General features: G+C 35.5%; 1 protein-coding gene across 1 annotated transcript in view; it reads left to right on the forward strand.

Moving 5' to 3' along the window:
- RYR2 (ryanodine receptor 2) overlaps nucleotides 1-14,496 on the forward strand; it is a gene marked incomplete at both ends in the record, with an annotated part of 627,990 nt that overhangs the window by 272,227 nt on the left and 341,267 nt on the right. The window contains 2 exon segments of the mRNA XM_084254295.1: nucleotides 3,511-3,610; nucleotides 4,266-4,362. Of these exon segments, the coding sequence (XP_084110421.1) occupies nucleotides 3,511-3,610; nucleotides 4,266-4,362 (197 nt within the window).

Below are 14,496 nucleotides of genomic sequence, written 5' to 3' on the forward strand. Positions count from 1 at the left end.
CAGATTATTGCATCACAAGGGCCCAAGTTTCTGATACTTAAAAGAAAAATGAATAAGTAAATTAATGCTTCAGATGAGGACTTACTTCAGATCTTCTTAAAAATTTTAGTGCACTTTGGCAATCTGATAAAGCTTCCTGATTTCTAGTCACCATAATGTTTTTAAAATGGTAAAATAAATAGATAGGATTACAAGGAAAATATCAAAATACATACTAAAAATATCAAAGTACAATCCAGGTTATAACTCCAACTAATTTATAATATCTTTTCTATTTCTAAGATTTTGTGCTTCTAGTATATGATGCTTGTTATTCAGAACACAGTTCTTGGAGCAGTGGCCTTGGTTGATCTCCCTCTCACCTCCTGCATTTTTGTTACCATTTTTTGATGAGATCTTTCAATGATTCATGTGTATTGGAACTTGGGAGTCACTAACATAAACATCAAGCTGAGACCAGGGAGCAAATCTATGCCCAAAGTCCCTGCACTGCTGCTAGTGTGTTGATGTTAGCATGTTATTGTATAAATCCTGCAGTAGTTACATATTTCAGCCTAAGGCCAAATTTGCTTTCAACCTCTGACAACATCTATTTTTGCTTTAAGGATAACTCATATTAGTTTCAATAATTGAAACTGCTACTGCATTCTGAATATTTAACATCACAGGCCTGACTAGACATTGCCCTTACATCTCCCTTTGCTGTTTAAGCAGCACAATTAAATTGAAGCATCCTAAATAGTTCTGTCTAGAGAATATTTTCTTTAAAAGGACATTATTTAGATATCTTTTTATGATGTAATATGATTTTAAAGACATTTTTGACTTTTTCCAACAGGCTGAAAATTTCATATTTTTTTATGGTTCATATTTATTATTTACCTGTGGGCTTAGATGTGATTTGAAAATTGCATTTTAGCCCTCTTCTTCCCCACATTATTTTTTCAATGCAGTAGCTTCGAATTGCCTAAAGTATGAGGTCCTTTATCTGGCTCCTGTTTGCTCTGCAGACCACTCTCTAACTCTATTTCTGAGTGTTTCCTTAAGCCCCAAAGATAAAGCTCACTGTTGTACTTCATCTCCATATCTCTCCAGAACTCACACACACTCTTGGTTATATCATCCTCCTAAGCAGAGCCACTTTGATAACCAGGGAGATCCAACACACTTCCAACTACATTTTTGTCTAAACTGGTTTACAAAAATTTATGTTTCCAACACAGTATGTTAACATTAACACACATACCGGGTGTGTCCAAACTTATTTGGAGACACCATCTTGAAGGATATAAATGTGAAGCCAAAAGATTCTGTTAGCTCCTCGAATCTGTTATTCCCTCGAAATACCATTTATCCTGTGAAAATACCATGTCCAGACCCATTAGGATGAGCTGTGTTCCAATTAGTTTGGCTTAATGTGCTCTTTTCCCAATTCTTGTAGCACTTTGATGTCAATTCACCGAATATTTAAAAAATACTGTCTTGCAGCAATTTGTGTATATATTTTACCTTCTATTTTGGATGACAAGCACCCTTTGGGTGGGGAATGCATTCTATTAATATTTAGCACAATGCTTTATACATAGTATATTCTATGACTCATGGTGAGTGAACAGATCTATTGCAATATGGCATGAGCTTTTACTTGAATTCAAAAGTAAAAACATAAGCACCAGTATTTTGAATTGTCTTCTGATGGTTTGGTAAAATCTATTTTTTATAGTTTTTTGGGTGGTATATGCTGTTATTTTGTTCACATCATTGAAACAGGACCATTTATGGAATAACAAAATATTTTTTAACAGTTACACTACCTGTAAAGCACTGGCTTATTTGCTTTGTTTACCAAAGGGAGAATGAAAAATACATTAATTATTTTGTGTAATAGATTTTTCTTGTTTGTGGATGCAGATGGCAAATGTATTGGTAAATGGTCATGGTATTTTAACATTGGGGAAGAAATTAATTCAATACAGGAATCTCAGCTAGGATTATACATAATAATGACAAAGTGAGGTGAAGCAGAGGTTATAATAAAAGAGGTTATAATATGGTTGAGTTGAGGAGGGCTATTAAACCAAGTTATTCTAAGTGTAACGCATCAGCTGATGAGCTAATGCTATTGATTAAGTGATTTATTATTATTTAAGTCAGCATTTGTTATTTATTAAATTATTCAATAGTTTTATTTTTTTATTTATTTATTTTTTATTTTTTTAAATTTTTTTTTATTTTATTTTATTTATTTATTTATACAAGCACTGGGTATAGTCAGAAGCGCAGGTGGGTGAGAGAATTCACCAGAGCCAGAGCGGGGAGCAGAGCAGGCAGAAGGACCAAAGTACACTGCTGAGGGGAGCAGCGGGCGGCAGAAGAGGTCTGCGTGCCATGTGGGACCCTCCCTCTGGTGGCCGGGGAGCAGCCGGGGATCGAACCGGCACTGCAGAGGCTGCAGGCAGCTTCACAGCCCAGCGCTCAACCGCTGCGCCACCAGGGGAGGCCCTATTCAATAGTTTTAAATTATTGAAAGCTAATACATGTAGGTCAAGTGTTGAAATTGCTTTGGTTTTGTGTTTAAGAGAAAGAAAATGAACTGTTTTTGCAGGTTATTTGGAAATAGTATATTTAGGTGAAAGAGACCCGTAGGACATTGAAAGATTTGTAGAGTATAAGAGTGTGACTACTTCATGCTGTGATTGCTCTTCATCTAACTATGGAAGTCTTTTAAAGCTGAGGCTGTCATCAGCATCAGAAAAGTGTTGCAGAATCATTGCAAGGATGCTTGTGATGTTTCCTGTCATGATTCCAAGTTCCTGGTGTGTTTGAAGTTCTAGAGGCAAGTCTTAGTTATTAGGAAAACAAGCAAGGCATTTGACGATACTCAATTTTTCTTATTCTTTGAAAACTCATACATTATGACTTTCATAGATATGAAATATATTATTTAAAAATATTAATATTTAATGAAGGAAAATGACATTTTTAATAGCTGAATTTTGGAGGAAATTTATTGTTCCTATTTTACATACCTACTAGGAAATATCGCCATCTAATGGAACATGTATAAAATTGCAGATAAAAGTTCCTAAAGGACCCCATATAATTAAGACATTGGTCTAGCAGATTTCACATATTTCATTGTCAAAAAACTGTCACACTGACAGGTAGAAAGCATAATAATCATTTTAATAGTAAGTGCCTACTATCCATACAAGTTTTCCCATCAATAATCTTTAAAAAAAAGTCTGTTTTTACAAGTAAGTTCATTTTCGTTTATTTGTTTGTGTGTTTTCTGGCTAGTGCCTTAGGTAGCTCTTAGAATGAAAAAATGCCTGAAGTTAAATAGAAACACATTTTCTTCTAGTATCTTAATTTTTAAGTGACAGGGTTGAATAGACGTGCTCTGTGGCCATTTCCAAATGTGCAGCGAAAGTCTGAGTTGCTTATAGCACTTACGTGTTAAGTCTCACCCAGACCCTCAAGTGATGCCTCATTTTGCCTCCAATGCAGCACTTGTCCTATGGCAATGGCAGCTTGCACGTGGATGCCGCTTTCCAGCAAACCCTCTGGAGTGTGGCTCCAATCAGCTCAGGAAGTGAAGCAGCCCAAGGTAAAAGCTCTACTTCAATTAGAATCTTGTCCTTGATGAGAAGTTGACAATCACCTTTGGAATTGTGATAATGAACTTTTTATATCAAAATATTATGTAATGATGATACATGACATTTAAGAATCTTGTTTAATGGCTATTTAAAAGTGAAGATTGTGTTAAGATTTATCTTTCCATATTTTTACACTGTTAACGGCTTTAAGCTTTACTGTCTTTTTTGTACTAGCTTTTTAGGGGTTGTTTTCACCCATGTTTTGACCTCAGGGTATTGTTCAGTTAGGCTAATGTCAACATTTATCATCTTCGAAGTAGAGGACTTAGAACTGGATCATGGCAGTGTTTTATACTTCAGGGATTCCCTGGAAATACCTGTATTTGTTCTGATTGTTTCTCACTTACCTTTCCATGTTTGTGGGTTTAGTGGAGTCCCATATGGGGTTGAGGGCATGTTATCTAATGGGAATATCCTTTATCATGGGATTAAGAGACCAGAACTCAGAGGTGGCAGCTGACAACCATCCATCTCTGTGACTTAAGCCTTCCTAGACTTCTCTTTCTCTGTCCATGAAAATAGAAGATTGGAACACATGCGCTGTTTGCATTATCAACATCTGATCATGACAGTTCGAAGGTGAATGATTCTCAATCCCTACAGGGTATCTGATTGGTGGCGACGTCCTCAGGTTGCTGCACGGACACATGGACGAGTGCCTCACTGTCCCTTCTGGAGAACACGGCGAAGAGCAACGGAGGTTGGTACTCAAACCTAGCGCCTTGAGACTGGCATTTTATTGCCTTGATATAATTTTGAAATTAAGGATATAATCAGCTATTAATAGGTATGCTAAATAAAGCAAAAATAAGCTATTGGACTGGAAGACCAAATAGTGGTTAGCAAAGAGAAGAAAGTGAATAAGGTCAAAGGGGATAATGGTATGGATTCTGCAGAATGGAACTGGACGTAGTGGTGAGCTGAATATAGTTTATATATGTGTTGATTTCCAGCGGTGCATGCCCAAAGCTTACATAATGTTATATTGCAACATTACTGCAATTAAAAAAAAAGTAGGCCATTAGCTGTCCCTTGAAGAGATCCATTTGTTGACCTCCTTAGAGGATATTTTTTCATGCTATTCTTTCATTACCTGTCAAAGAAAAGCTGATATTTTTGTGTTATTAAAACAGGGTTAGAAGAACTGAACAGAATAAACTGAGTGGGAGTTATGAACACATTATACCAAACTACTTAAAACTTCATTAAATGTTCATTAGTTATGATTAATACTCTTTATGCAGTGTTTTATGTCAAATTCAGTTTTAAGTGAAATTTCTTCAATTGCACAAAACTTTAAGTCCTTTTTCTGTGACCTCCCATCTATGACATTGAAATAAAATTGACTGCTTTTTCTAATATTTTATGTGATTATAATATCTGCCTTGTGTTAATATTATCTGCATTGGGCCACAATTGACGTAGTCTGGATTCACTGGGAAAAGTGCATAAATGATACAAATATTTAGGGTTGATTTGAAAGCTCTGCTTTTTTTCATGAGTTAATGGATGAATATATGAACATTGTCAAATACTTAAGAGATTATAGTAAGAAAATGCTAACACATTGGATAAATTGTTATGTACTTTAAGTTTTCCAGTGGAAATTTCTCATAATAACGTAGACTTAGGTAATTTTTGTTTAATAAATATTTAATATTGTAATGTAAAAAATATATAAGGAGCATTTAGAAAGTTATACTCATTTAACTAGCTGTTTATCCTTGGCAAAAGCCTCTTGGAGACCTGGGTATTGGTCTTATTTCTCTCATCAGCCGGACCGGATTTGGGAAAAGAATGAAGGTGGAGCCTGGAAAAATTCTGTAAACTCAAACGGCTGCATTTAGTAGGTTAGGAAGAAGATGTTGATGGTGTTGATGGATTTGTATAAAAGAGGGTGGGCACTTGACTTGAGGAATTAATTCCAAATGAAAGCATTAACATGCAACTCAAAGAGATGTCAGTTTATTCTGGGAATAGCAGTTGTTCCAGAGTGATGAAGGACAGGAGGGAAGAAAAGATGGAAACTAAAGGAGAGAGTGGTTTGATCAGCTTTTGAAGGATTCTTAGTGCTATTTATGTGGGCTGGCTTTGTACTCTGAGGTAGGTAGGGAGGAGCGTGGGGAATGGGGGTGAAATGTTCAGATCTCTTTTTTAAAAGTAGTTGTGTGGGCGAGAGGAGCTTAGATCAGAGGTGGAGAGAGTCTGAAGAGGGAAACCAACTATGGGAAGGATGTTGTAGTGGTTCATATAAGAGAAAATGAGAGGTCTAACCCAGAGCACCCATCAGAGAGGAAAGGAGAGGAAAGGAGTCCCTGGCCCGGAGACATTTTAGGTCAAATGTGGGCTGAGAAAGAAAAATATGAAATCAAAGGCAATCTAATGTTTCTGACTCATGTAAAAAGAAAAGTGCTAAGGGTGCAGGAGATGCACATAGTTGATATAAATAACAGAGTTAAATTTGTAAATTTTTGATATTGGTGACTATAGAGTCTATGGGACATCAAGCAGGTAATTGGATTTCTGAATCTTCATCTTCTAGACGAAGCTTGAGTTGATTATTAATCCCAAGAGTACAGGGGTAGTTGAAGTAATGAGAAAAAGGAAGAGCCATGATTTTAGCGGGGTGTTTATCAGTTTGGACATTGCTTTTAAAAGGCTGCAAAATCTTGGAATAGACTAACCAGGCAGAGGATGGCAGATGGAATTCTAGAGAACACTGATATTTCAGATGTGGATAAGTGAAGGAGAGTGAACAAGAGAATTGGATGAGGTTAAGTGGATAACCAGGAAAGTTAGTCATGGAAGCTAAAAGAGACCCAGGGTGTTGGTGAGATAAAGGCTACAGTTGTTCCTTATAGATGTAGAAGCAACAACAGGCCCTGTCACAGTTGTATGGACCTTTATTCTCCAATTTGTTAGAGGAAACACTTAGACCAAGTGATTTTTAGAACCTTTCTACTCTTTCTACAGACACTACAGAGGTAAGTGGTCTAGAAAACTCTAGAGCTAAATAGAAGTGTTTGGGCCTCAGTTCTGACACTTGCTGGTTGGGTGACTTATGCAGGTGCTATCAGAGGAAATCCTCCTTTTTTTTTTAAAGTTAATGAAATAGGTATCTGGTGAGGAAGGTCTACTCATTCCTGCTAAGATTTACAAGTTAGAGGTGGAGCGGTTTTTATTTTAATAGTTGAATATTTTCTTTCCAAATAAGAATATTCATTATCTGATAGATCCTAGATTCCCCAGACTTAGCTTTCTGCCAGTGACTACTGTTTTCTACATCTCTTGGGCAATAGAAAATCAGCATTCGTTGTATTGAATAGGGTGCTTATAGTGTGGGTTTCTTGCTAATTTTCAAATTGCTGTTTATTATTGCAGAGAAAACTAGTGGACATTTCACAGTTATTTTAATATGTTCTGGATCCACTTTTAGATTGCATACCTATTGAATTCCCCCCCCATGTTATTATTAGTCATGTAATTTTCATGTTAAATTGATATCAGTATGTATTCAGACCAGTGTATCACAACTTACCCAATTAGTAGGGTCAGTAAGAACATGTCCATTTGTGCCCTGTGTACAGCATGTCTACATGGGTGAAATTAGATTAAAATAGATGTCAGATCATGACATGAGGGAGAAAATGAGTCAGACATATGCAGCAGGAGCCTAAAGAATATTGCTTAAGAGTTGTATTTGGCTTAATTACATTGTGAGATTGAGCAAATTTTTGCCCATAATGATAAAAATAATTCTTTTAACTTCACTTCTATAGAGTACTTTATCACTTCAAATCTTGTTAATGTCATTGTGTGATTTTTCCTCATCCCTTCTGTTTTTACACAAAATTCCTTTAGCGTCCTTGGGAACACAGCGTAGAAAAGGACAGCACAGACTGGAGGCAGCATTTCCATAATTGATAGGAATCTCTGTTGGGGGATAAAATGTGATGATAACATAAAAGATATATTTTGATTCATTTCTTAAAACGAAGTAAAAATAACTGAAATTAGTGGGCAGTGGTTTGAAAGCTGGAGAAGTTCCAGGGAAATAAGTAAAAATTTCTTTCAACTCACAGTTCTCTGCTGTAATTATGATCTGGCTATCCATTAGTTGTATCCTGTTATTAAAGTTAAATAAAGTCAAATCTGGTTTTTTATAAGAAGTAGTGGAAATGATTGAAGAGATGGCCAGAGTGACATCTACTTCTGAATAATTAAGAACATTTTGGTCATGACTGCTTTATTCCTAAATGGATTTGTCAGTCTACTTATGCCTCATTCCATTGACAGTTTTGAATATACATAACTATAATTGTAGCAGTTGAAAATGCAGTTCAGTGATGGGGTCTGCAATTCTAGATACTGATGCTGTTATCTTTAACTTCCCTTACACATTTAGATTTGTACGTGTATGTAGTTTCCTATGTGTTTTCACAAGAGAATTAATTAAAACCTTAAAAGCCATATGGTAGCCCTTTCAAATAAGTGGAATTGAATTGGAGAATGAAACCTACTAAGGTTAAAATGAATGTATATTTCATCCCCACTTCTGTCTATATAGAGTCTGTTAATTGAATTCTCAATGGCTGTGAAATAGAGCAACAATAAAAGTAATAAAATATTATAGATAGAAACAGCATCTGAATGAAAGGAAGAGATGTATCGAACATTAACTATCATTACATATTTTCTTAATTCTCACTCAAACTCTCCACATACCAAGTTAGGATAAATTAAGGTGAAAAAGGGTCTGGTACTTGACAAAGGATTTGTCAGATGCAGCATAGTGTTTTAATTATTTAGTTATTTATTTTATATATATATTTCTTACATCGTTTTTCAGTTTTGCACAAACATTATTTTTTTAAATAAGCTTGCTTTCTGGAGATGCAAATTAGAATTTTTATTTCAAGCATGAAATATTATATGTGCAGAGCATTTTCTGTTCTATCTCTGTATGCCATCTTATTTCCATCAAATTTGATATAACATAGTAAAATATCTACAACTGTATCTTTTATATGCACACACTTCGATTAAATATACATGATCTGAATTAACTATGCTATGCTTATGGTAGTATTATTTGGGACCTCTAACTTGGAAACCAGTATTTGGGCAACATTTTTTGAAAAGCGTTCTTTGTATGTTAAGACTGGTTTTGCCACATACCTCGTAGGTGGTTTATTAATTCAATAAAAATTTCTGAAATGACTATTGTGTTCTGGGTGCTGGGATTATAGTAGTATGAAGATTCAAAGTCTTTTCTCAGGGATAAGTATTGAAAACTTATAAATGCACACACATATCCATGAATGCATAGATAAAACACTCTAGGTGATAAGTAGAGAAAAATCATATGGAGAAAAACAAAAAAGACAATGTGCACACACATGTCTGTGTGTACGTATTAGGGAGACAGGGGCACAAGAGCACAGGCTGAGGGAGAGGTTGTGTTGTTTCCATCTTCTCAAACATTACTCTTGGCTTATACCAATCCTGTCTTGTTATTTTCAAATGCAGGACAATTAAGTTATAGTCTCTGATCATATCTGGAAGTAACTGTTACATTTGCTTTCCAGAATGTGACTCAGCATTGCTAATTGTATGCATGGAGATATTTTTGCCTCTCTGTGCCTTTTAATATTATGATGATTTAATGAGCTTTAGTTGTAAACAATTGATAAGGCCTGAGATGGGTTTGATATAATGAATAAAATGTCTCTCAGTCTGGCTCAGGAAGAGACGCATGATTGGATGAGGATTTGTATGTTCTCAACCACTGCTTAGGAGACAGTTTATAGATGCTCTATTGTGCTCTAAAGTGGGCATGGATGAAGAAGTTATAGAAACATTTTTCTTCCTTTGTGTTCCATGCATGTTTTCAATAGGAATAAACTGTATCTGCTAAACAGTTTTGATGGAAGATTCAGTATGTGAGAACTATTTTCATTGGCTCATCTCTCTGGAGAGAGATTTCCTCTTTTCTTCAAGCTTAAAATCCTTGCTGATTGCAAAGGGCACAGTGGTTTTGCTTCAGTTCTCATCATCTAACATCCTGACCTGTTCTAGAGCCACATGGTCAGGGAATGGCTGGGCTAGAATGCAGTATTTTAAAAAATATAGATTTGGAAGGCAAAGGGTTAAAAGTATTCATAAGAATTTGAGCCATTGGATTTCAGTAAAAATACAAAACTTAATCAGGTGTTTGGTATATTCAAAGTGAGTGACTTAAAAAAAAGACAATGGATTAAAAATAAACATTAAGAAAAATTAGAGAAATCCCCCAGTTATTTTTTCAATGAAAATATATGACTTTGGTTTGTTAACTTAATCTAGGTGTAAGCAATATCTTTCAGGGAAAAAAAAAAAAAAGAAGCGCTTCCTCTTCATTTTAATTTCTTCCCCTCCTTTTAATTTCTAAATGCTTTTGTGGTTGTATCATGTCCTATAAGGGGTAAAAAGTAAAAGTAACACTGTCTGTTTTCCTGCTCTAGTCTTATTTCCATGATTCCTTTAATTTTGATTTGTTTTCATTTTGGTTTAGAGTGTAAAGGTGTTGTTTTTAATCCATGGTGACTCATTGCATTTTATACTGCTATGTCATCTCAGAACATACCTGTTTCCCTTTATGCAGCAACTTGAATGGAAATATTATCATAAACTAAGCCTCTGAATAGAAATGTAATGTTGCTTTAGATGCTATTTAGGTATATCCTTGTTGATTTCTCTGTTTCTATGACGAGAGTCCTGACAGCTTGCTTTAGCACCTGCCTATGGATCAGCTGCTCAGCTAAATATTCTCACAGACATTTACATAGAAAACTGCAATAAAAGCAGAAATTCTTCTGTGAAAATTTGTAAAGTGAAACACAATTTCACTCTGAAATAACCTTTAATTCTGGGTCTACTTTTCAATAGTTTCAATACAATTCCTTTAATAATTCTGGAGGGACATAGATGTTCTAGGCTTTTTGTTGTGTGTGGAGTATAAAAGATGAGTAAGAGTCAGCCTCTGTCTTTAGGGAACTCACAGTCTATTATCATTCCAACAACACTATGGTCAGGAGAAAGGGGATGTCAATCTGGGGTAACCCAATCTAAATGTTTTTATTTATTTATTTATTTATTTAAATAATAAATTTTATTTTTATATTCCCCCATACAATTGCAAACGCCCCATTCTGACCCCAATCCCTCCCCTCCCGCCCCCCACCCCCCAAAAAGTGTCTCTGGTTCATAGTTTTTTGTTGATTTTGATTTTCACTTTCTTGTATTCATTTTCCTGGTCCCTTATTTAAGTTTTCTAGATTCCTGCTATGAGTGAGACCATCCGGTATTTTTCTTTTTCTTTTTGGCTTATTTCGCTGAGCATGATCCCTTCCAACACCATCCATGTTGCTGCAAATTGCATGTGTTTATCTTTTTTGAATGCTGAGTAATATTCCATGGTGTATATGTACCACATCTTCTTGATCCAGTCATCTATTTTTGGGCTTTTGGGCTGTTTCCAAAGCTTAGCTATTGTAAACAGTGCTGCTATAAACATAGGGGTGCAGGTGCTCTTTGGAATTGATGTTTCTGTGTCCTTTGGGTAAATACCTAGGAGTGGAATTGCTGGATCATATGGAAGCTCTATGTTTAGTAGGTCCAGAAATCTCCACACAGCTCTCCATAGTGGTTGGACCAGTTTGCATTCCCACCAACAGTGCAGAAGAGTTCCTTTTTCTCCACACCCTCACCAACATTTGTTGTTGCTAGTTTTTTTTTAATATGTGCCAATCTCACTGGTGTGAGATGGTATCTCATGGTAGTTTTGATTTGCATTTCCCTGATTGCAAGTGAGGTTGAACATTTTTTCATGTGTCTGTTGGCCATTTGCATTTCCTCTTCAGAGAAGTTTCTTTTTAGCTCTTCTGCCCATTTTTTGACTGGATTATTTTCTTTGTTGTTGTTGAGTCTCATCAGCTCTTTGCAGATTTTTGTGATCAGTCCTTTATCATTAGTGTTGTGTGCAAAAATGTTCTCCCAGTTGGTGGGGTTTCTCTTTGTTTTTGTTATTGTCTCTTTTGCTGTGCAGAAGCTCTTTAATTTGATGTAGTCCCAGCTGTTTATCTTTGCCTTCACTATCACTGCTTTGGGCGATGTGTCTGTAAAGATGTCTTTGATGTGCAAATCACGTAGTGTTTCGCCTATATTTCCTTCTATATATTTTATGGTTTCAGGTCTTATGTCTAGTTCTTTAATCCATTTTGAGTTGATTTTCGTGTAGGGTGTGAGGTAGTGGTCAAGCTTCATTCTTTTGCATGTAGCGACCCAGTTTTCTCAGCACCGTTTATTGAACAAACTTCCTTTGCTCCAATGCATAGTCTTTGCTCCTTTGTCAAAGATTATTTGACCATAAATCTGTGGGTTTATTTCTGGATTTTCTATTCCATTCCATTGGTCTGTATGTCTGTTCTTGTTCCAATACCATGCAGTTTTGATGAGTATGGCTTTGTAGTATAGTTTGAAGTCTGGGAGTGTGATGCCTCCATTCCCTTCTTTTTTTTTTCAGGAGAGCTTTGGCTATTCGGGGTTTTTGGTGATTCCATATGAATTTCATCAATAATTGTTCTATTTCTTTGAAGAATGACATTGAAATTTTGATTGGAATAGCATTGAATCTGTATATTGCTTTTGGTAGGATGGCCATTTTAATAATGTTTATTCTTTCAATCCATGAGCAGGGGATGTCTTTCCATTTCTTTGTGTCTTCTTCTATTTCTTTTAACAGTGTTTTATAGTTTTCTTTGTATAGGTCCTTTACCTCTTTTGTTAGATTTATTCCCAAATATTTGATTTTTTTTGTTTCAATAATAAAAGGGATGGTTTTTTTTATTTCTTCTTCTTCAGATTTATTGTTTGTGTATAGGAAGGCTACTGACTTTTGCGTGTTGATTTTGTATCCTGCCACTTTACTGAACTGATTGATGAGTTGAATTAGTTTTTCTGTGGAGTTTTTGGGGTTCTCTACGTATATTATCATATCATCTGCAAATAGTGATAGTTTGACTTCTTCTTTTCCTATTTGGATTCCTTGTATGTCTTTCTCTTGTCTTATTGCTCTGGCTAGGACTTCCGGTATTATATTGAAAAGCAGTGGTGAGAGTGGACATCCTTGTCTTGTTCCAGATCTTAATGGAATTGCTTTCAGCTTTTCACCATTGAGAATGACACTGGCTGTTGGCTTGTCATAGATGGCCTTTATGATGTTGAGGTATGTTCCTTGTATCCCAAGAATTTCAAGGGCTTTTATCATGAATGGGTGTTGCACTTTGTCGAAAGCTTTCTCAGCATCTATTGATATTATCATATGGTTTTTATATTTCTTTTTGTTGATGTGTTGGATAACGTTGATTGATTTTCGGATGTTAAACCATCCTTGTGTCCCTGGAATGAATCCAACCTGGTCGTGGTGAATTATCTTATGGATATATTGTTGGATTCTGATAGCTAAAGTTTTATTGAGGATTTTTGCATCAGTGTTCATTAGGGAGATTGGCCTGTAGTTTTCCTTTTTTGTGTTGTCCTTGTTCGGTTTTGGTATTAGTGTAATGTTGGCTTCATAGAACGTGTTTGGTATTGTCCCTTCCTTCTCAATTTTTTGGAAGAGTTTGTGAAGGATAGGCACTAATTCGTCTCTGAATGTTTGGTAGAATTCATTTGTAAATCCATCAGGTCCTGGGCTTTTGTTTTTGGGGAGGTTTTTGATTACCATTTCAATTTCGCTGCTTGTAATTGGTCTGTTTAGGTGTTCTATTTCTTCTTTATCTAGCTTTGGGTGATTGTAGAGTTGTAGGAATTTGTCCATCTCCTCTAGATTGTTGAACTTGTTTCCATATAACTGTTCATAGTAGTTACTGATTATTCTTTTGATTTCTGCTGTGTCCGTTGTGATTTCTCCTCTTTCATTTGTGATCCTGTTTATTTGTGCTTTCTCCCTTTTTTCCTTTGTGAGCCTGGCTAGGGGTTTGTCTATTTTATTGATTTTTTCAAAGAACCAGCTCTTGGTTTCATTGATCTTTTGGATTGTTTTTTTAGTTTCAATTTCATTTATTTCTGCTTTGGTTTTTATTATTTCTTTTCTTCTACTGGTTTTGGGTTTTTTTTGTTGTTCTTTTTCTAGATCTTTGAGCTTCGAGATTAGGTTGTTTCTTTGAGTTCTTTCTTGTTTCTTGATGTGAGCTTCTATTGCTATATATTTTCCTCTTATTACTGCTTTTGCTGCAATCCATACATTTAGGATATTGGTGTCCTCCTTGTCATTCAATTCAAAGAATTTTTTAATTTCTTCTTTGATCTCCTCATTAGTCCAGTGGTCTTCCAGTAGTGTGGTTTTTAATCTCCATGATGTAGGAAAATTCCTTGCCTTCTTTTATGGTTTATTTCTAGTTTGATGCCTTCATGGTCAGAAAAGATGGTTGGTATGATTTCAATCTTTGTGTATCTGTTGATGTTTGTCTTGTGCCCCAGTATGTGATCAATCCTGGAGAATGATCCGTGTGCACTTGAGAAAAATGTGTACTCCGTTTTTTTGGGGTTTAGTGTTCTATAGATGTCTGTTAAGCCCAAATGCTCTAGGTCCTTATTTAGAGCTTTAGTTTCTTTACTTATTTTTTGTCTTGTTGATTTATCCATTGTTGGTAGTGGTGTGTTGAAGTCTCCCACTACGTATGTGTTTTCTCTGATGTCTGTTTTCAGAGAGGACAAGAGTTGTCTGATATATTTTGGTGCTCCTTCATTTGGTGAGTATATGTTAATGAGTGTTATTTCTTCTTGAAGTATT

This window comes from Talpa europaea (assembly GCF_964194135.1).
Source record: "Talpa europaea genome assembly, chromosome: 14".
NCBI classification, from domain to species: domain Eukaryota; kingdom Metazoa; phylum Chordata; class Mammalia; order Eulipotyphla; family Talpidae; genus Talpa; species Talpa europaea.